Source organism: Pongo abelii, chromosome 4 (assembly GCF_028885655.2).
Source record: "Pongo abelii isolate AG06213 chromosome 4, NHGRI_mPonAbe1-v2.0_pri, whole genome shotgun sequence".
NCBI lineage: Eukaryota > Metazoa > Chordata > Mammalia > Primates > Hominidae > Pongo > Pongo abelii.
The window spans coordinates 143,029,930-143,052,910 of NC_071989.2; the positions used below are offsets into that span (position 1 = coordinate 143,029,930).

The window sequence follows — 22,981 nt, forward strand, 5'->3', positions numbered from 1 at the left end:
GAGACCAGCCTGGCCTACATGGTGAAAACCTCGTGTCTACTAAAAATACAAAAATTAGCCAAGTATAGTGGCACGTGCCTGTAATCCCAGCTACACAGTAGGCTGAGGCAGGAGAAGCGCTTGAAGCTGGGAGGCGGAGGTTGCAGTGAGCTGAGATTGCACCACTACCTCCAGTCTGGGCAACAAAGCAAGACTCCATTTCAAAAAAAAAAAAAAAAAGTGCTGAAACTTATGAAAGAAGGGGAAATAAAAACATATAAACTAATAAAATGAACCTAAAAAGTAACCTTCTTTTTTCTCATTTGAACCTTCAAAGAACCTTCAAATTCCTCATTTTTTTTCTGTTTTTCCAACTCATAACTGAGAGTTGGTACCTGATAGTCTGATATCAAAGCTGTATCTAGGTTATACTAAGTTTTTAGTTCATATATTAAATTTTCCTGAATTTTTTTAATAGGTCACCTTTAAGTATCATTATACTCATTTAGGGGCTGAGAGGACAGGCTCTGAAACTCTAGCTATCAGTGTTGTAAATAAGAATTATTCAACTTGAAAAAATGTTCATTTTATGAAATATATGATTATCTGTTCAAAAATAGTCTTCTAAAAGCTGTGAAAATCTCTATAAGTTTACTTTTATTCGTTAAACATTAGGTTGTAGGTTGTTACATCTTTGTGGCCAGATATATTTTACATTCTTGTTCATGCTGAGTTGGCAATGTACCTTGCCCCTTTGTTCCTTTGACTTGTCTATACTGCCATAGATATGTGTGACCACTTCTTTGATAAGGGAGTTACATGGCAATAATCTTTGTCTTCACTTTTGTCAACAAGGCACTGGTAGTGTTGTTAGCGGTTGTAAGGTTCAGTAATAGGCAATTTTTCTTTTTTTCTTGTTTTTTTTTTTTTTTTTTTTTTTTTTTTGAGACAGAGCCTTACTCTCACCCAGGCTAGAGTGCAGTGGCGCAATCTCGGCTCACTGCAACCTCTGCCTCCCAGGTTCAAGCAATTCTTCTGCCTCAGCCTCCCAAGTAGCTGGGATTACAGGCATGCGCCACCACACCTTGCTAATTTTTTTTGTATTTTTAGTAGAAACGGGGTTTCACCATATAGGCCAGGCTGGTCCCAAACTCCTGACCTTGTGATCCGCCTGTCTCAGCCTCCCAAAGTGCTGGGATTACAGGCGTGAGCCACTGTGCCCAGCCTAATAGGCAATTTTTCAACTTGATACTGGAGTATTTAACAGTATTGGTGAAACATTTTGAAAAATTTCAGGCTGAGCACGGTGGCTCACGCCTGTAATTCCAGCACTTTGAGAGGCCGAGACAGGTGGATTACGAGGTCAAGAGTTTGAGATCAGCCTCCAGCCTGGCCAATATGGTGAAACCCCGTCTCTACTAAAAATACAAAAATTAGCCAGGCATGGTGGCACGCACTTGTGGACCCAGCTGCTCCCGGAGGCTGAGGCAGGAGAATCGCTTGAACCCAGGAGGCAGAGGTTGCAGTGAGCTGAGATTGAGCCATTGCACTCCAGCCTGGGGGACAAGAGTGAGACTTTGTGTCAGAAAAAAAAAAAAAGTGTTCCTTCTGCCTCGGTCTCCCAAAGTCCTGGGATTATAGACATGAACCACTGCTCCTGGCCCCCCTATTTTTATTTTTATTTATTTATTTATTTATTTTGAGACAGAGTCTCGCTCTTGTTGCCCAGGCTGGAGTGCAGTGACGAGATCTCAGCTCATTGCAACCTCCACCTCCCAGGTTCAAGTGGTTCTCCTGCCTCAGCTTCCCAAGTAGCTGGGATTACAGGTGCCCACCACCACACCTGGCTAATTTTTTGTATCTTTAGTAAGATGGGGTTTCACCATGTTGGCCAGGCTTGTCTTGAACTTCTGACCACAGGTGATCCACTGTGCCTGGCCCAGCCCTCTATTTTTAGGCTTACTCTAAACTTAGTTGATGTTAATGGAACAGACTACGTTGGTAAACAAAATTAACAAAATATTACAAAATTAATAATATTGAAATTTTATTCATGTTAATTTGTACTAGAATATGACACATGGCCTATTGAATCTAATGATCAGTTAATGAAAAATTAATAAACAGGGCTGGCCAGCTACAGTGGCTCACGCCTGTAATCCCAGCACTTTGGGAGGCCAAGACAGGAGGATCACTGGAGCCCCGGAATTCAAGATCAGCCTGGGCAACAAAATGAGACCCCCGTCTCTATTTTATTAAAGTTTAAAATAATAATAATAAAAATAAACAGGGCAATGTATCTACTCTAGAAGTGATTTAATCCAAATTTTATATTTACTCTGCTTTAATAATTGACAGGTAAGAGGCCTGGTAGGGGAGAGTTAGAAATTTGTAAAATATGGTCTGGGCACAGTGGCTCACGCCTATAATCTATCTCAGCACTTTGGGAGGCCAAGGTGGGCGAATCACCTGAAGTCAGGAGTTCGAGACCAGCCTGGCCAACATGGTGAAACCCTGGCTCTACTAAAAATACAAAAAATTTGCCGGGCATGGTTTCATATGCCTATAGTCCCTGCTACTCAGGAGGCTGAGGCAGGGGAATCTCTTGAACCTGGGAGGTAGAGGTTGCAGTGAACTGAGATAGCGCTATTGCACTCCAGCCTGGGTGACAAGAAAGAAAGCAGGAAAGCAGGAAGGCAGGCAGGCAGGCAGGAGAAAAGAAAGAAAGAAAGAAAAAAGGAAGGAAGGGAGGGAGGGAGGGAGAGAAGGAAGAGAGAGAAATTTGTAAAATATGCATGTAGATTGAAAAATTGTAAATTTAGGAAGTTAACATGTTTCTGGTGACTCTTTGGTTATTATAATTTAAATGTAAGTTTGGAAGTTACTCAGCTTTAGTAAAAGGCTGATTTTGGCCATAGTCTTGAGTTCTTAAGTGATGTGTGAAAAACCACTGTTTCCATAGGTTCTTCTGTACCTCCCTTAGTGAATCCACCTCTGCCTACAACTTTTCAACCAGGAGCTCCTCATGGGCCCCCTCCAGCTGGAGGCCCACCCCCAATAAGGGCCCTCATGCCCCAGACATCATCATATAGAGATGTACCCCAGCCCTCACTTAATTCGGCTGTCAACCAAGAAGGTAAGTGAACCAAGAAACAAAGTCAAATCCTCAAGTTTTGACTTAGGGTAGAAAGATGAATATTAGCTGAATTCTGTGCATTAAAATCACATTTTTTCCAGAAAATCTAGTTTTGGTTAGGGATGGGCTACAGAAATTTACAATTTAAAGTTCCTCAGGAATTCCATTGCCATCCGCTGGGCTGTGACTACCATTGGGAAAAAAGCTCTTAGCGTTTTGTTACTTTTTTTGTTGCTATGCAGATTTTTAAAAAATCATGGCTATAAAGTCAGGTGGCTTTTGGGGGTGCATGCAAAAGGAGAATTACTACTTTTCTTGACATGATGTTAGAATGTTAGGAATATCCTTTTAAAATATTGACCCTTTTCATTCAAGATGTATTTTGAGCCAGGCGTGGTGGCTCACGCCTGTAATCCCAGCACTTCGGGAGGCTGAGGCGGGCGGATCATGAGGTCAGGAGATCGAGACCATCCTGGCTAACATGGTGAAACCCCGTCTCTACTAAAAATACAAAAAAATTAGCCGGGCATGGTGGCAGGCGATTGTAGTCCCAGCTACTCTGGAGGCTGAGGCAGGAGAATGGCGTGAACCTGGGAGGCGGAGCTTGCAGTGAGCCGAGATTGCGCCACTGCACTCCAGCCTGGGCAACAGAGCCAGACTCCATCTCAAAAAAAAAAAAAAGATGTATTTTGATTGCCACTATTATCGTAAATGTTAACACATACTTATGAAACTAAATAAAAGTCATTTATACAAGCAGTGGAAAAATACAAGCTTTTGAAATTTGATTTTCCCCTCCCTGGAATCAATGTCAGCTACATGCAGTTTTATATAAGTAAAATATTTTGAAGCATCATCTTGGGATGTAATGGAAATAAGAGTGTTCATTTAAATAAGATATTTTATAAAGTAAGAAATTTGATTTTAGGCTGGGCACAGTGGCTTACCCCTGTAATCTCAGAACTTTGGTAGGCTGAGGCAGGCGGATCACTTGAGGTCAGGAGTTTGAGACCAGCCTGGCCAACATGGTGAAACCCCATCTCTACTAAAAATACAAAAATTAGCCAGGTGTGCTGGCATGTGCCTGTAATCCCAGCTACTTGGGAGGCTGAGGCAGGAGAATTGCTTTTGATTTTAGCAGTAATATAATCGTTGCAGCAAGATGTAGAAAACAGATGAGGGGGTAAAAACATTGCCCATATTATACTACTGAATACAATCAATATTATCATTTTTGTGTTTTCTTCTAGCATTACATTAAGTATTATAAGTAGGGAAAAGAATAATGTTAGCAATGAATAACAAAGCTGTGTGTGGTGGCTCATGCCTTCAATCCTGACACTTTGGGAAGCCGAGGTGGGCAGGTCACCTTAGGTCAGGAGTTTGAGACCAGCCTTGCCAAGGTGGTGAAACCCCATCTCTACTAAAAATACAGAAATTAAGGCCAGGCGTGGTGGCTCACGCCTGTATTCCCAGCACTTTGGGAGGCCGAGGTGGGCGGATCACCTGAGGTCGGGAGTTCCAGACCAGTCTGGCCAACATGGCAAAACCCTGTCTCTACTAAAAATACAAAAATTAGCCGGGCATAGTGGTGGGCACCTGTAATCCCAGCTACTCAGGAGGCTGAGGCAGGAGAATTGCTTGAACTTGGGAGGCGGAGGTTGCAGTGAGCCAAGATGGCACGATTGCACTCCAGCCTGGGTGACAAGAGCAAAACTCCATCACAAAAAAAAACAAACAACAAATTAGCCAGGAGTGGTGGTGGGCACCTGTAATCCCAGCTACTCGGGAGGCTGAGATAGGAGAATTGCTTGAACCCGTAAGGCACTCCAGTGTTGCCCACTGCACTCTAGCCTGGGCAACAGAGCAAGACTCTGTCTCAAAAAAAATAAAAATAATAAAAAATAAAAATACAAAGATTAGCCGGGCGTGGTGGCATGTGCCTGTAATCCCAGCTACTTGGGAGACTGAGGCAGGAGAATTGCTTGAACCCGAGAGGTGGAGGTTGCAGTGAGCCAAGATCACACCACAGTACTCCAGCCTGGGTTACAGAGTAATACTCAGTCTCAAAAAAAAAAAAGAGTGTCAAAATGATGAGGCATTGTCTCATTGGTTGCCACAGTATTACTTTGAAAATCAAGTTACATTAAATATTTAAATAAGAAAATTTTTTTTTTTTTTTTCGAGAGGGAGTTTCACTCTTGTTGCCCAGGCTGGAGTGCAATGGCGCGATCTCGGCTCACCGCAACCTCCGCCTCCTGGGTTCAAGCGATTCTCCTGCCTCAGCTTCCCGAGTAGCTGGGATTACAGGCATGCACCACCCCACCCAGCTAATTTTGTATTTTTAGTAGAGATGGGGTTTCTCCATGTTGGTCAGGCTGGTCTGGAACTCCTGACCTCAGGTGATTTTCCCGCCTCAGCCTCCCAAAGTGCTGGGATTACAGGCATGAGCCACCGTGCCCGGCAGAAAAAAAATTTTATTTATTTATTTTTTTGAGATGGAGTCTCACTCTGTCTCCCAGGCTGGAGTGCAGTGGCGTGATCTTGGCTCACTGCAACCTCTGCTCCCGGCTTCACACCATTCTCCTGCCTCAGCCTCCTGAGTAGCTGGGACTACAGGCGCCTGCCACCACGCCCGGCTAATTTTTTTTGTATTTTTCGTAGAGATGGGGTTTCACTGTGTTAGCCAGGATGGTCTCGATCTCCTGACCTTGTGATCTGCCTGCCTTTCAGCCTCCCAAAGTGCTAGGATTACAGGCATGAGCCACTGCGCCCGGCCCCAGAAAAAAAAAACTTTTAAGAGATAGAGTTTACTCTGTCACACAGGCTGGAATGCAGAGGTGCAGGAGGCTACAGCTGCAGCCTCCTGGTCTGGAACTACAGGTGTGTACCACCACACCTGGCTAATATTTTATTTTATTTATTTTTGAGACATAAGTCTCACTCTTGCCGAGGCTGGAGTTCTGTTTTCCAGGCTGGAGTGCAGTGGAAGGATCTTGGTCCACTGCAGCTTCTGCCTCCCAGGTTCAAGCGATTCTTGTGCCTCAGTCTCCTGAGTAGCTGAGATTACAGGCATGTGCCACCACAACCGGCTAATTTTTGTATTTTCAGTAGAGGCAGGGTTTTCCCATGTTGCCCAGGCTGGTGTGAACTCCTGAGCTCAAGTGATCTGCCTGCCTTGGCCTCCCAAAGTGCTGGGATTACATGTGTAAGCGTCCACGCCTTGCCTACATTTTTTAACAACTAAAAATAATTCACAATATGCCCAGTGTTTTTGTTTCTCCTAAAAGTTTTATTGTGGTTTTCTGTTACAAATTCATGGCTAAAGTCATGTTGGTCTTGAGAACTGGTTAGAAGTTACTGTCTTTAAACCATTAAATTTATCTGCTTCGTGTTAATACAGCTATTGAAGTTAGCAGTTTTGTACTTAGGTGCTAGAGGTTAATGCTGTTCACTGAATTGTCTTCTATTCCTGAATTAGAGCTCATACTTAGTAGAGGTAACTAGAAATAAATATTTAGTTCTCATAAACAGATGTCCCTGGCATTTGTCTTTAATCCTGTATAATTTTGGGAGAAGAGATATTAAGATTTTAATTCTATTTTAGTGGTTGTCCTCTGGACTTAAAGCAGTTGTTCTAATTCATTTATATCATTTTCAAATTAATTTGGATTCCACTCTCTTTGTTAGATATTTTGAAAATAAGGGCTGGGCACGGTGGCTCATGCCTGTAATCCCAGCACTTTGGGAGGCTGAGGCACGCGGATCACGAGGCCAAGAGTTTGAGACCATCCTGGCCAACATGGTGAAACCCTGTCTCTACTAAAATACAAAACATTAGCCGGGCATGGTGACGGGCGCATGTAGTCCCAGCTACGTGGGAGGCTGAGGCAGGAGAATCCCTTGAACCCAGGAGGTGGAGGTTGCTGTGAGCTGAAATTGCGCCACTGCACTCCAGCCTGGGCAACAGAGTGAGACTCCATCTCAAAAAACAAAAAGAAAAGAAAGTAAGGTCTTTGTTCCTCATAATTTTACTTTCCTTTTTTGTTTGTTTTTTTGAGATGGAGTTTCGCTCTGTCGCCCAGGCTAGAGTGCAGTGGCACGATCTTGGCTCACAGCAACCTCTGCCTCTCAGGTTCAAGCAGTTCCCCGTCTCAGCCTCCCGAGTAGCTGATTACAGGCATGCGCTGATTACAGGCACGCGCCACCACGCCCAGCTAATTTTTTTTGTATTTTTAGTAGAGACGGGGTTTCCCCATGTTGGCCAGGCTGATCTCTAACTCCTGACCTCATGATCCGCCCGCCTTGGCCTCCCAAAGTGCTGGGATTACAGGCGTGAGCCACCGCACCTGGCCTCTTTCTTTAGGTAGTTTTGATTTTGATAATTTTTTTTCATTGTGTACTGCTCCTTAGAGGTTTTTAATGCAGCTCTCAAAACTGCTGAAATCTTTCAGATGGTATATAATTTTATAAACTTCATGAAGAACCATCTTTTGCTAGAAGTTATGTTGCTGGAGTAGGTTTTGAAAAAGCCTTGTTATTTGGGCCTTTGGCTTAGGTACAATGTAAGGTGAAAAAAGACTCCAAAGACTCATGTTTCCTTTCCCTGAAGTTGCAGCTAAATTACTTGAAACTATCGTATATGTAAAAACTTGGATTTTTGGTGTTTTTAATAGGCTGTGGTTTTAAATTATTTGTTGTTTAGAAAATTATCTAAAATTTTGGATATTGGTTCAAATCATACAGAGATTGTTATAATCATTCTAACTAAAATCTTGTTGATGAACTTTCTTCTTAGGTATTACATCAAATACCAATAACGGATCTATGGTGGTCCACAGTAGTTACGATGAGATTGAAGGAGGTGGCTTATTGGGTGAGATGCTATGAAAGTTTTTTTTTAATCTCTTTTTTCTGATTATAGAAATAATATGTGGTAATTGTACAAATATATAGGAAACTAAGAGGGAAACTTCATAATCATGTAGCCATACATACTATTAACTTATTTATTTATTTATTTGGACACAGGGTCTCACTCTCTTGCTCAGGCTGGAGTGCAGTGGTGCGATCATGGCTCACTGCAGCCTTAGTTTCCTGGGCTCAAGCAGTCCTCCCACCTCAGCCTCCTGAGTATCTGGGACTATAGACACATATCACCATGCCCAGCTTTTTGTTTTTGTTTTTGTTTTTTGAGACAGTCTCTCTCTGTTGCTTAGGCTGGAGTGCAGTGGCAAGATCTCGGTTCACAGCAGCCTCTGCCTCCTGGGTTCAAGTGATTCTCCCACTTAAGCCTCCCAGTTAGCTGGTATTAGAGGCACCCGCCACCACACCCTGCTAATTTTTGTATTTTTGGTAGAGACAGGGTTTCACCATGTTGGCCAGGCTGTTCTCTAACTCCTGACCTCAAGTGATCTGCCCGCCTTGGCCTCCCAAAGTGCTGGGATTATAGGCATGAGCCACCATGCCCAGGCCCTGGCTAATTTTTGTATTTTTTGTAGAGGCAGGGTTTCACCATGTTACCCAGGCTGGTCTTGAATTCCTGGGCTCAAGCGATCTGCCCATTTTGCCTCCCAAAGTGCTGGGATAATAGGCGTGTGCCACAACATCTGGCTCTATTATTTAACATTTTTTATTTCTATGCATTAGATTTTTTGTTAAGTTTTTCTTCTGTCAGAATTGGGATCATGGATTTATTATTATTATGTTTTGACTATAGAGTACTTTTAGGTGTTTTTTTTTTTTTTGAGACAGGGTCTCTGTTACCCAGGCTCAAGTGCAGTAGCACTGTTATAGCTCACTGCAGCCTCCAACTCCTGGGCTCGTGTGATCTTCCACCTCACCCTCCCTGAGTAGCAGGGACTATCGGCATATGGTACCATGCCAGGCTAGTTTTTTTATTTTTGTAGAGATGTGGGGGTGGGTCTCAGTATATTGCCTGGGCTGGTCTCAAACCCTTGGCTTGAAGAGATCCCTCCTGCCTTGGTTCCCCGATTTGCTGGGATTACAGGCGTGAACCACCTCACACGGCCCATTTAGGTTTTTTTTTTTTTTTTTTTTTTTCTGAGATGGATTCTTGCTCTGTCGCCCAGATTGGAGTGCAGTGGTGTGATCTTGGCTCACTGCAACCTCCAACTCCCTGGTTCAAGCGATTCTCCTGCCTCAGCCTCCCGAGTAGCTGGGATTATAGGCACGTGCCACCACACCCAGTTAATTTTTGTATTTTTAGTAGAGATGGGGTTTAACCACGCTGGCCAGGATAGTCTCTATCTCCTGACCTTGTGATCCACCTACCTTGGCCTCCCAAAGTGCTGGGATTACAGGTATGAGCCACCTCGCCCTGCCAGGATGTTTTAATTAAAGTTGTTTTGAATTAAAATTTTAGTCTGAATACAAAATTTAGTACATGATATGAAAGTAAATTAACTATTCTTTTGTTTTGTTGGTTTTGTTTTTGTTTTTGTTTTTGTTTTGAGACAGAGTTTCCCTCCGTCGTCCAGGCTGGAGTGCAGTGGGCACAATCTCGGCTCACCTCCACCTCCTGGATTCAAGCAGTTCTACCATCTCAGCCTCTCAAGTAGCTGGAGCTACAGGCACATGCCACCACACCCGGGTAATTTTTGTACTTTTTAGTAGTGATGGGATTTCACTATGTTGGCCAGGCTGGTCTCGAACCCCTGACCTCAAGTGATCCGCCCACCTCAGCCTCCCAAAGTGCTGGGATTATAGGCATGAGCCACCACACCCAGCCGATATGAAAGTAAATTAACTGTGCAAACTAGTTTTTGTGTCTACTACTATAGTATAAAATATTAACTAGTGTAAATCTATTAAGATTTTTGGCTGGGCACAGTGGCTCATGCCTGTAATCCCAGCACTTCGGGAGGCCAAGGCAGGCAGATCACCTGAGGTCAGGAGTTTGAGACCAGTCTGACCAACATAGTAAAACCCCATCTCTACTAAAAATACAAAAATTAGGTGGTGTGGTGGCACACGCCTGTAGTCCCAGCTACTCGAGAGGCTGAAGCAGGAGAATCACTTGAACCCGGGAGGTAGAGGTTGCAGTGAGCCGAGGTTGTGTCACTGCATTCCAGCCTGGGTGACAGAGTGAGACTCCATCTCGAAAAATAAAATGATAGGTAAAATGAAATAAATAGATTTTAACCATTGCTATTACTTTGTTACTGGTGTTTGTCTTATTTTACAAATTTGATAAATGAAAGTATTAAATTATCCAAAGAATTTTGGACTTATAATACCTATAACTTATTAGATTTATGTGTTGATTTAAAGCATTCTGGGCCAGGCGTGGTGGCTTACGCCTGTAATCCCAGCCTGGACAACATGGTGAAGTCCCGTCTCTACAAAACATACAAAAACATTAGCCAGGCATGATGGCACACACCAGTCATTCCAGCTACTTGGGAGGCTGACACAGGAGGATCACTTGAACCCAGGAGGTTAAGGCTGCAGTGAGGTGTGATTGCACCTCTGCACTGCAGCCTGGGCAATAGTGAGACCCTTTCTCCAAAAAAAATGTTTTTTTTAAATAAATAAATCAAGTATTCTGGAGTATAAAATAGAACTTAAAAGTTACCTTGTTTCTAGCAACACCACAGCTTACTAACAAGAATCCCAAAATGAGCCGAAGTGTTGGATATTCATATCCCTCCTTACCACCTGGTTATCAGAACACAACACCACCTGGTGCAACTGGAGTACCACCCTCTTCCTTGAATTACCCAAGTGGGCCACAAGCCTTTACTCAGGTAAACTTTTTGGGATTTTCTTTAACCTGTTCCTCCATTTGGTTTAAACTGTATACACATGAAGAAAGTTTTAGGAACATATATTATACATTTTTATAACCAATTAGAATAATAATGGATATTTCATAAAGCCTTTGTCTTTATACATTTTTCCAGAACCAAAAGATTGGCCAAGAAATCTAGATTACACTTTTGTTATTTACAGAGAAATTAACCACTTCCCTACACACTTAATAAAAGTTACTTACTTTAAAATTATGTATCTGTAGACTCCCTTAGGTGCTAATCATTTAACCACAAGCATGAGTGGATTAAGTCTACAACCAGAGGGTCTAAGAGTTGTCAATCTTCTTCAAGAAAGAAACATGCTTCCGTCAACACCTTTGAAGCCTCCGGTTCCAAATTTGCATGAAGACATCCAGAAACTCAACTGTAACCCAGAGTAAGGCTTCAGATGTGACATTATGCACGTTCGAAAAGTTTTCTAGCTTTTTGCAGGGGGCACATCAGGTGTTATGAATAAGCTGTACAAATTATTAATTTATGAAAGTTCTGGATACAGAAGATAGAACTCTTTTACTTGTTTACTTAATAGACATTTGAAAAGTCCTACGTCAAGAAATAGGGATGTAACTCCTGAACTGATTTGATCTTATCAGCTCTAATGAGATTATGATATTCATTATCATTATAGTGGTTACATTCTTTCTTCAAAATCCAAAGTACAGGGATTTGATTCTACATAATCCTTTATTTGCTCTCATTTAAAATTAATTTCATAACAAACATAATACCTTTTCTTCCTAAAAACTTACCATAAGCTTAAATGTATATGATCAATAATTTCTGATAAATTTGGTACCTTTAAATTGTATTTAGAATCTTCAGCAAAACTGAACTTTTAAATAATAGACTTTGCAATTTGGGTCATCACCTAAGTTTAATTTAATTCCAGTGTCAACTAGACTTACAAAACAAAAAATAAGTCATTTGATAGTTTAGACTGTTTTACACACAAGCCAAGAAGAGACTATGTTTTAGTTATAGGATAACCATCCACTCTATTTCTGCATAGGACTTAGATGTAAATATTTAAATGGGATAAAATTTTGAGACTCTATTGAAATATTTCATCTGTAATCTGATCCAGTATTAAAATATATACCTTCTAAATCTTTGTTGTTGTTTTGTTCAAAAATAATCATAGCAGCAACTGATACGTACTTTTACTTTGATATAGGTTATTTCGATGCACGCTGACTAGCATTCCTCAGACGCAGGCCTTACTGAATAAAGCCAAACTTCCTTTGGGGCTGCTGCTTCATCCTTTCAAAGACTTAGTGGTATGTTTCTTTTCTTTTCTTTTTTTTTTTTTGAGACGGAGTCTCCCTCTGTCGCCCAGGCTGGAGTGCAGTGACGCGATCTCAGCTCATTGCAACATCTGCCCTCCATGTTCAAGCGATTTTCCTGCCTCAGCCTCCCTAGTAGCTGGGATTACAGGTGCCTGCCACCGCGCCCGGCTAATTTTTGTATTTTTAGTAGAGAGGGGGTTTCACCATCTTGGCCAGGCTGGTCTTGAACTCCTGACCTCGTGATCCACCTGCCTGGGCCTCCCAAAGTGCTGGGATTACAGGCGTGAGCCACCGCGCCTGGCTCTTTTTTTTTTTTTTTTTTTTTTCTGAGACTGGGTCTCACTGTCGCCCAGGCTGGAGTGCAGTGGCGAGATCTCGGCTCACCGCAATCTCCGCCTCCCAGGTTCGGGCGATTCTCTTGCCTCAGCTTCCTAAGTAGCTGGCATTACAGGCATCTGCCACCACATCCAGCTAATTTTTGTATTTTTAGTAGAGATGGTGTTTCACCATGTTGGCCAGACTGGTCTCGAACTGACCTCAAGTGATCTGCCCACCTCCCAAAGTGCTGGGATTTATAGGCCTGAGCCACTACACCCGACCTCTTTAGTGAAGGTAAATGTCTTTTGTGCAAAATTATCTTGGTGGTGAAAATTTTCTGCAGTGATGCAAGAATTACATATAGAATTTGTTTGATCTATCTTTAGGAAGTCGATGATTGACAGATTACTTACAGTTCAACCAAAAATTTTATTACTAAACACTTTCAAATACTAGGTAAAGTAGGTATATTGCTGGAAAATTCAAAAAGTACTGAACAGAATAGAGGTACTGAGAGAAACTAAATAAATGAATCATACTATTTTAATAGGTTGTGAATTATTTACCCATTAAAGTACTTTACCCTAGTCTCCCCGTTCTGCCATCCTTGCAGTAAAATTTGTTATTTTAAAAAGTTGTTTTAAGCCAGATATGGTGGCTCATGGCCTGTAATCCCAGCATTTTTGGAGGCCAAGGTGGGAGAATTCCTTGGGTCTAGGAGTTCAAGACCAGCCTAGTCCTGGCTACTCGGGAGGCTAAGGTGGGAGGATCACTTGAGCCCAGGAGGTTGAGGCTGCAGTGAGACATGATTGTACTACTTCACTCCAGCCTGAGTGACAGAGTGAGACCCTGTATCCAAAAAGAAAAGTTATTTCAAAAGAAAAAAGAAACTGATCTACCTTTGTCCTAAAGCTCTGTGGCCACATACTCTTGAGGATTGCTGACTTTCCCAAAACACACCTTCTTTTGGTGATAGGATTTTTTTGGTGGTGATAGAATTTTATTGCCTGCATTGATTTTTTTTTTTTTTTTTTTTTTAAGAAGCAGAGTCTTAACTGAGTTGCCCAGGATTGGGTATGAGATCCTTATCTTAAAAAAAAAAGATAAAGGCCAGGTGCAGTGGCTCATACCTGTAATCCCAGCACTTTGGGAGGCTGAGGCGGGCAGATCACCTGAGGTCAGGAGTTCAAGACCAGCCTGGCCAACGTGGTGAAACTCATCTCTACCAGAAATAGAAAATTTAGCCAAGCATGGTGATGCACACCTATAATCCCAGCTACTGGGGAGGCTGAGGCAAGGGAATCGCTTGAGCCCGGGAGGTGGAGGTTGCAGTGAGCCAAGATCCCACACTGCACTCCAGTATGGGCAATAGAGTGAGACTGTCTCAAAAAAAAAAAAAAAAAAAGATAAATAAATAAAACCTTTTTTTTTTTAAAGATGAGATGCTATGTCACTTTGTTGTCCAAGGCACTGGCTCTCAGTTAAGTTGATCAGTGTTCACCTGTCTCAGGGTTTCTGGTAAATCAAAACAAATCTCCCCAAATCTGATAGTCTTACAAAGACCCTTCCCATGTATTTACTGTTATTTATTTATTTATTTATTAGAGACCGGGTCTCTCGTTGTCACCCAGGTTAGAGTGCAGTTCCATGATCATAGCTCACTGCAGCCTTGAACTCTTGGGCTCAAGCAGTCCTCCTGCCTCAGCCTCCAGACAGAGTAAGTGGTACTGTAGGCACTGGCCACTATACCCAGCTAAGACTTTAGAACTTTTAATATGTAGGATAAACTTTAACTAGGAGCGTAATTCCAAAGTTTAATTGGTTATTTAAATTAACCTCACCTTACTTTATTACAGTTGAGAACTAAGTAAGCTTCTTAATGTAACATCAACAAACTTTGTAATAGTTTCATTGGTCATATATTTTAGAATGTTGATTTTTTTTTCTTTGCCATTTATGCCAAAAGTACATTGTAAATTTACCATCTTGGTTTTATTTTTTTTTAACCTATTATTTATTTATTTAAAAACTCTTTTTTTTTTTTTTTTGGTAGAGATGGGCTGTTGCTGTGTTGCTCAGGTTGGTCTCTAGCTCCCGGCCTCAAGTGATCCTCCTGCTTTGGCCTTCCAAAGCACTGGGATATTTTTATTTTTATTTATTTATTTTTTTCCAAGATGGAGTCTTGCTCTGTTGCCCAGGCTGGAGTACAGTGGCGTAATCTTGGCTCACTGCAACCTCCGCCTCCCAGGGTTGAAGCAATTCTCCTGCCTCAGCCTCCCGAGTAGCTGGGATTATAGGCACCCGCCACTACGCCTAGCTAATTTTTGTATTTTTAGTAGAGACGAGGTTTTACCACATTGGCCAGGCTGGTCTTGAACTCCTGACCTTGCGTTCCACCCGCCTTGGCCTCCCAAAGTGCTGGGATTACAGGCATGAGCCACCACGCCCAGCCTATTTTTATTTTTAGAATAGAGACAGGGTCTTACTTTCTTGCCCAGGTTGGTCTCAAACTCCTGGCCTCAAGTAATCCTCCTGCCTCGGCCTCCCACCAGAGTGCTGGGATTTTAGACATAGGTGTTAGCCACTGTGCCTGGCCTGCTATTTTGGTTTCACAATGTGAGTGTTTAATGAGGAAAAAAATGCTTTTTAAATTTTTATCTTATTTTATTTTTTGAGACTGGGTCTTGCTCTGTTGCCCATATTGTAGTGCAGTGGCTCAATCATGGCTCACTGCAGCCTTGACCTCCCAGGCTCAAGTGATCCTCCCACTTCAACCCAACTCACCACACTGGGCTAATTTTTTAAATCTTTAGAGGGTCATGTTTCACTATGTTGCCCAGGCCGGTCTCAAACTTCTGGCCTCAAGCAATCCTTCTGCCTTGGCCCCCAAAGTGCTGGAATTACACATGTGAGCCACTGTCCCCAGCCAATAATTTTTTTTTTAAGACAACTTTTAATGAGAATGGTCTTGGAGCAAAATAGTAGGGTTTAAAATTAATACATTTCAACTACATGGTTTTTGTGTATGGCAGTTTAGATACATCTTGTACTCTAGGTTTTCTCTAAAATGATAATATCCCAACAGTTATTTAGACAGGTTGGATTCATGCTTATGTTTTCAACATGACGATTATTGCCTTTAAAAATTTAATTGGTTTTTTTTTTTCAGCAATTGCCCGTGGTTACCTCCAGTACAATTGTGAGATGCCGTTCATGCAGGACGTACATCAATCCTTTTGTCAGCTTTCTTGATCAAAGGAGATGGAAGTGTAACTTATGTTATCGAGTCAATGATGGTATGGGATGCTTTTTTGAAACATTTAAACATTTCTACTTGAATTGTAGGGAAATCAGATGATACAAATGCACAGTTAAAAAAAAAACCCTTTTATTTACCTGTAGTCAGTCCTTCCACTCAGAGAAAACTACGGGTGACTTTTTTCTGTGCATTTATATTTATAAATAAATTTAATTATTTTTTAAGCAAAAAATAATGATAGTATTACATGGATATCCCATTTTTACATTGTATTGGGTATATAATAAGTGGTATATTTCATGGTATTACTTAAGCCAGGAATTTAAGAAACATTTTTATTTAGAAATTGTCCCACGCCTTTTCTCTAGGGTGAAAGAAAATAAGTCCACAGAATAGCTGCCTAATTAATTCACTGCTGAATGAAGGGAGGTAGGCAGTGCTAGAAGGTTAGTTGAATGTAGTTTTCTCAGTAATTGAGGAGGAGGAGATTTCTCTCAGTAACTATGTCACCGTTTTTATTTGAGGACTATAATGTAATCAACAGGGTTCTGTTAGATTAGAGAAGGAAGTGCGTATGCCAGTATCCACAGTGTCTGTTTGAAAGATTTGAGAAATAGAGGAATATAAGAGTTTTGTTTTTGTTTGTGTTTTTGAGATGGAGTCTCACTCTGTTGCCCAGGCTTGAGTGCAGTGGCACGATCTTGGCTCACTGCAACCTCCGCCTCCCAGGTTCAAGAGATTCTCCTGCCTCAGCCTCCTGAGTAGCTGGAATTACAGGCATCCACCCCCACGGCCGGCTAATTTTTATATTTTTAGCAGGGGTGGAGTTTCACCGTTTTGGCCAGGCTGGTCTAGAACTCCTGACCTCAAGTGGTCTGCCCTCCTCAGGCTCCCAAAGTGCTGGGATTACAGGCATGAGCCACTGCACCCGGCCAAGAGTTTGTTTTTGTTTGTTTTTGAGACGGAGTCTGGCTCTGTCGCCAGGCTGGAGTGTAGTGGCATGATCTCAGCTCACTGAAACCTCTCTGCCTCCCAGGTTCAAGCAATTCTCCTGCCTCCGCCTCCCGAGAACGCACCCGGTCCTGGCCAAGAGTTTTTAAAAACCAGTTTTATTGGACGGGCACGGTGGCTCACGCCTCTAATCCCAGCACTTTGGGAGGCCGAGGCGGTGGATCATCTGAGGTCAGGAATTTGAGATCAGCGTAGCCAACACAGTGAAGCCCCATCTCTACTAAAAATACAGTAATTAGCCGGGTGTGGTGGTGGGCGCCTATAATCCCAGCTACTCGGGAGGCTGAGGCAGGAGAATCGCTTGAACCCAGGAAGCAGAGGTTTCAATGAGCTGAGATCGAGCCATTGCACTCCAGCCTGGGTGACAGAGCGAGACTCTGTCTCAAAAACAAACAAAACAGAGCCAGGTGCAGTGGCTCACGCCTGTAATCCCAACACTTTGGGAGGCTGAGGTGGGTGGATCACCTAAGGTCAGGAGTTTGAGACCAGCCTGGCCAATGTAGTGAAACCCCATCTTTACTAAAAATATAAAAAAATTAGCTGGGTGTGGTGGTGGGCGCCTGTAATCCCAGCTACTCGGGAGGCTGAGGCAAGAGAATCGCTTGAACCCGGGAGGCAGAGGTTGCAGTGAACCAAGATTGCACCATTGCACTCCAGCCTGGGCAACAAGAGCAAAACTCCGTCTCAAACAAACAAATAAAACAAAACAAAAAAAACAGTTTTATTGTTTGTGTGTGTGTGTGGTTTTTTTTTTTTTTTTTTGAGTATGGAAAAGTAAGGATAGGCTAAGAACTTTCTTTTGCATTATAATAATTCTGAAAATGTACATGAAGTATTTAGTTACCTTTAATATCTTTATGTGTAAGTGCTTTAATATACAAAATGAAATTGTAATAAAAGCTAAAACCACTTTCATCTGCAAACCAGACTATTTCCTGAACTATATATAGCTTACCCTTTAGAGTGCATAGGGATTTGAATTTCTAAACAATTAGTAGGAAGACAGATACAATGATAATTCAGGAAATACTCTTTGACCACTAGTGTATTATAAGTGGTAGGTATGATGTTAGGTTAAGTGATGTTCCATAAAGTTCTCATTACTTAATGAAACTCACTAAACCTTATGACCTTGACCTCTGAAATTGTCTTACCATAGCTTCTAGTGCCAGCTAGTGTCTGTACATTTCATATGTGAAATGTTAATATCTTTGTATAATTGTGAAATTTAAGAAAATAGGCCGGGTGTGGTGGCTCACGTCTGTAATCCCAGCACTTTGGGAGGCTGAGGCGGGCGGATCACCTGAGGTCGCAAGTTCGAGGCCAGCCTGACCAACATGGAGAAACCCCATCTGTACTAAAAATAGAAAAAATTAGCCGGGCATGGTGGCACATGCCTGTAATCCTAGCTACTCGGGAGGCTGAGGCAGGAGAATCGCTTGAACCTAGGAGGTGGAGGTTGCGGTGAGCCGAGATTGCACCACTGCACTCCAGCCTGGGCAACAGAGCGAAACTCCGTCTCAAAAAAAAAAAAGAAAACATTTAATGAATCTTTGTCATCTTTTCAAGGAAGAAAGTGGCCAAATGCAAAATATATTAAATTCTTTCAGTTTTTTCAATATGTGTATTGTTAACTTTATATAGTTCCTGAAGAATTCTTGTACAACCCTTTGACCAGAGTTTATGGAGAACCTCACAGAAGACCAGAAGTTCAAAATGCTACTATTGAGTTTATGGCTCCTTCAGAATACATGGTAAACTTTTATTTTTTATTACAGTATACCTATTTTTTATTACCAGGTTTTAAGTAAAACAATACAGCATCCTGTAACAAAATTTTATTTTATTTTATTTTGAGACAGAGTTTCACTCTTGTTGCCCATGCTGGAGTGCAGTGGTGCAGTGGCAGGTTCAAGGCTCACTGCAGTCTCAACCTCCCGTGCTCAAGTGATCCTCCCACCTCAGCCTCCTGAGTAGCTGGGCTGTAGGCACACACCACCACACCTGGCTTATTTTTGTAGAGACAGAGTTTTGCTATGTTGCCCAGGCTGGTCTCGAATTCCTGGGCTCAAGTGATCTGCCCACCTTGGCCTCCCAAAGTGCTGGGATTACAAGTGTGAGCCACTGTGCCCAGCCAAAATTTTATGTTTTTAAATGTGTAAAAGCGTAATACTTGTTTATTGCTAAAGTAATTAATATATAAGTGTATATTTGAAAGGTAAGAGTTTATGTAAAGTCCCATTTAAGTGTCTTATGTGACATTCAGAAATTTCCAATATAATATTGGGCTCATATTTACTTTTTTTTTTTTTTTTTTTTTGAGACGGAGTCTCACTCTGTCACCCAGGCTGGAGTGCAGTGCTGTGATCTTGGCTCACTGCAATCTCTGCCTCCCGGGTTCAAGCAATTCTCCTGCCTCAGCCTCCTGAGTAGCTGGGATTATAGGTGCGAGCCACCACACCTGGCTAATTTTTGAGTTTTTAGTAGAGACGGGGTTTCACCATGTTGGTCAGGCTGGTCTCAAACTCCTGACCTTGTGATCCTCCCACCTCGGCTTCCCAGAGTGCTGGGATTACAGGCATGAGCCACCGCGCCCGGCCAGCTCATATTTACTTATAAGTTACAGTCATTTTTTTTTTCCCTATTGCTTCATTTTTCCTTCATACCAATTTTTTTCTATTAGAAATAATGCTGTGATGAACATCTTCTTGCAAATATTGTTCTTTTCTACACCCGTGAGACTATCTGAGGTCTTGCGTTTTAAAACTAGTAACTATGCCTAATTTTTTTGTTTAATGTTTATTTCTTTTAGAGAGGAGGGTCTCACTTTGTTGCTGAAGCTAAAGTGCAGTGGCACTATCATAGCTCACTGTAGCCTCAACTTCATGGGCTCAAGCAATTCTCCTGCCTCAGCCTCTCAAGTAGCTGGAACTACAGACATGCACGACCATGCCCTGCTAATTTTTTAAAAGTTTTTTAGAGACAGAGTCTCACTATGTTGCTTAGGCTGGTCGTGAATGCCTAATGTTTAATTAGCACTTTACATTTTATAAAGCACTTACACTTGATCAGCACAAACAGTATTCTGAAGTAAGCTAGAAAAATGCTGTTAATCCTCTTTTACAGATATGAAAACAGACTTAGGTTAAGTGACTTGCCAAATTTCACTTAGTAGTAGAACTTGCATAGTAATTTAGGCCTTTTGATTTGGTTACTCTTTCACCATGCCATAATTGTCTCTTGGGAAAAGGGAATATGAAGATAACTCTCAACACTACCTTTTAATATTTTACTGTATTTTGGCTGGGCACAGTGCCTCCTGCCTGTAATCCCAGCACTTTGGGATGCCAAGCTGGACGGATTATGAGGTCAGGAGTTCAAGACCAGCCTGGCCAACATGGTAAAACCCCGTCTCTACTAAAAATACAAAAATTAGCCGGGCCTGGTGGCAAGTGCCTGTAATCCCAGCTACTTCGGAGGCTTAGGCAGGAAAAATGCTTGAAACCGAAAGTCAGAGGTTGCAGTGAGCCAAGGTTGCGCCACCGCACCCCAGCCTAGGCAAAAGAGCGAAACTCAAAAAAAAAAAAAATTAATATATTTTTGTGTCTTTATCTGGGCAGTTAGGTCCATTTTTCTGTAAACTTATGAGGAACCAGTCTCCTCACCACAGAAAAGCTTCTATGTAGAAAACATTTTGTTGGCCAGGAGCAGTGGCTCACACCTGTAATTCCAGCACTTTGGGAGACCGAGGCAGGCAGATGACTGGAGGTCAGGAGTTCGACACCAGCCTTACCAACATGGTGAAACCCCGTCTCTATTAAAAATACAAAAATTAGCCAGATGTGGTGACATACGCCTGTAATCCCAGCTACTCGGGAGACTGAGGCAGGAGAATTGCTTGAACCAGGGAGGGAGAGGTTGCAGTGAGCCGAGATTGCGCCACTGCACTCCAGCCTGGGCAACAGTGCGAGACTCCGTCTCAAAAAAAAAAAAAAAAAAAAAAGAAAACATTTTGTTGCACTTAAGTGGTTGGTAATAGCCATCCACAGAGTTAGGTGTTCCTTTATTGGATTAAAACAAAAAAAAAACAGAAGCACTTGTTCTTTTAAATTTACCTTCCTAGTTTCCCTTTATCATCCATGCTTTGCAAAAATTGCTTCCTTTAAATTTAGAAACTTTCCTATAGCAGAAAGTGTTTGCTCCTTTCTATCTCTTGGGGGGCAGGTTGTGTGGATTTGGCAAGTGATACATGCAAAAATATATAAAAGTACAGTTGACTCTGTATCCATGAGTTCTGCATCTGTGGATTCAACTACCCACGGATCAAAAATGTTCAGAAAAACACAGTAAAAAATATTGTAGGACAGACATGGTGGCTTACACCTATAATCCCAGCACTTTGGGAAGCCGATGCAGGAGGATTGCTTGAAGCCAACAGTTCGAGACCAGCCTGGGCAACATAGTGAGACCCAAATCTCTGCGAAAAATTTCAGGAATTGTGGTGTGTGCTTATAGTCCCAGGTACTTGGGAGGCTGAGGTGGAAGGATCACTTGAGCCCAGGAGTTCAAGGCTGCAGTGAGCTATGATTGCATTGCATCACTGCACTCCAGCGTGAGTGACAGAGCAACACGTTCTCTCTAAAAAAAAATAATAATACAAATTTTAATATACAGTATAGCAACTATTTACATAGCATTTATGTTGTATTGGGTATTATTTTAAAAATCTAGGGATGATTTAAAGTATACAGAAGGGTGTGCATAGGTTATATGCAAATAATACACCATTGTATGTAAGGGTATTGAGCATCCTTAGATTTTGGTATTCGAGGTGGGAGATCATGGAACTAATCTCTTGCAGATACCAAGGGAAGATTGTATACTACATACCCAGTTCTGACTGTGGCTATTTGATGCTTTTTACTGAATTGAGAGCAAATCTTTGGATTTGGAAGTTTAAAATACAGTCTTGGCCAGGTGCGGTGGCTCACACCTGTAATCCCAGCACTTTGGGAGGCAGCAAAGGCAGGTGGATCACATGAGGTCAGGAGTTCAAGACCAGCCTGGCCAAAATGATGAAACCCTGTCTCTACTAAAAAAATACAAAAATTAGCCAGGCGTGGTGGCGCGTGCCTGTAATCCCAGCTACTCAGGAGGCTGAGGCAGGAGAATCTCTTGAACCCAGGAGGCAGGGGTTGCAGTGAGCCGAGATCGCACCACTGCTCTCCAGCATGGGGGACAGGGCAAGACTCCATCTCAAAAGAAAAAAAAAATAGTCTTACGTTTTTATGAGATTTGGCTGTAATTTGTTGTTTAAATAACCAGCTGAAGCTAACTTGTAACTTTCAGAGCTATAATTTCCCTAAATTGTGAAATCCAACAAACATATTGAAAAATCAATAAAACATAAAATATTCAGGTTACCAAATCATTATAAACTAAACACTTTTGTTAGTATAACCCAAGCCAAGCACTTGAACCTTGCTAGTACTCCCAGAATCTCTTCTTTTTTTTTTTTTTTTTGAGATGGAGTCTCACTTTGTCGCCCAGGCTAGAGTGCAGTGGCATAATCTCGGCTCACTGCAACCTCCATCTCTCAGGTTCAAGCGATCCTCCTGCCTCAGCCTCACAAGTAGCTGGGACTACAAGCGCCCACCACCACATCTGACTAATGAGGCTGGTCTTGAACTCCTGACCTCAGGTGATCTGCCCGCCTTGGCCTCCCAAAGTGCTGGGATTACAGGCATGAGCCACCATGCCCAGCCACAAGCCCTTCTGATTACATCTCTTCCCCTTCCTGTTCTAGAGAAAACACTCTTCTGAATTATGGCAATCAGAGACTCATTTTTCTTTTAAGTATACATCTATAAACAATATAGTATAGCTTTGCCTGTTTATTATAATCTCTACTCAATCTGTAAATAATGCTTTTTAAATTGTTTTGCTGTATGTGTACCCAGCAAATAAGTTTAAACTTAATCCTGTTAAATGTACTTAACAAGATCTTTTTTTCTTCAGTTACGACCACCTCAGCCTCCAGTGTATCTCTTTGTATTTGATGTGTCTCACAATGCAGTCGAAACTGGATACTTGAATTCAGTTTGCCAGAGTTTGTTAGACAATCTGGATTTGTAAGTTTCTCAATTCAGCTTAAATA

General features: G+C 42.0%; 1 protein-coding gene across 3 annotated transcripts in view; it reads left to right on the plus strand.

Annotated features, from left to right (window-relative positions):
- SEC24A (SEC24 homolog A, COPII coat complex component) overlaps positions 1-22,981 on the plus strand; it is a 75,597-nt gene that overhangs the window by 16,057 nt on the left and 36,559 nt on the right. For all 3 annotated transcript variants that reach the window (XM_002815893.4, XM_054556567.2, XM_009241064.3), the window contains exons 3-10: positions 2,942-3,115; positions 7,914-7,991; positions 10,724-10,884; positions 11,154-11,326; positions 12,125-12,227; positions 15,724-15,850; positions 18,469-18,578; positions 22,843-22,955. In XM_002815893.4, the coding sequence (XP_002815939.2) occupies positions 2,942-3,115; positions 7,914-7,991; positions 10,724-10,884; positions 11,154-11,326; positions 12,125-12,227; positions 15,724-15,850; positions 18,469-18,578; positions 22,843-22,955 (1,039 nt within the window). The remainder of the gene's footprint in view (positions 1-2,941; positions 3,116-7,913; positions 7,992-10,723; positions 10,885-11,153; positions 11,327-12,124; positions 12,228-15,723; positions 15,851-18,468; positions 18,579-22,842; positions 22,956-22,981) is intronic.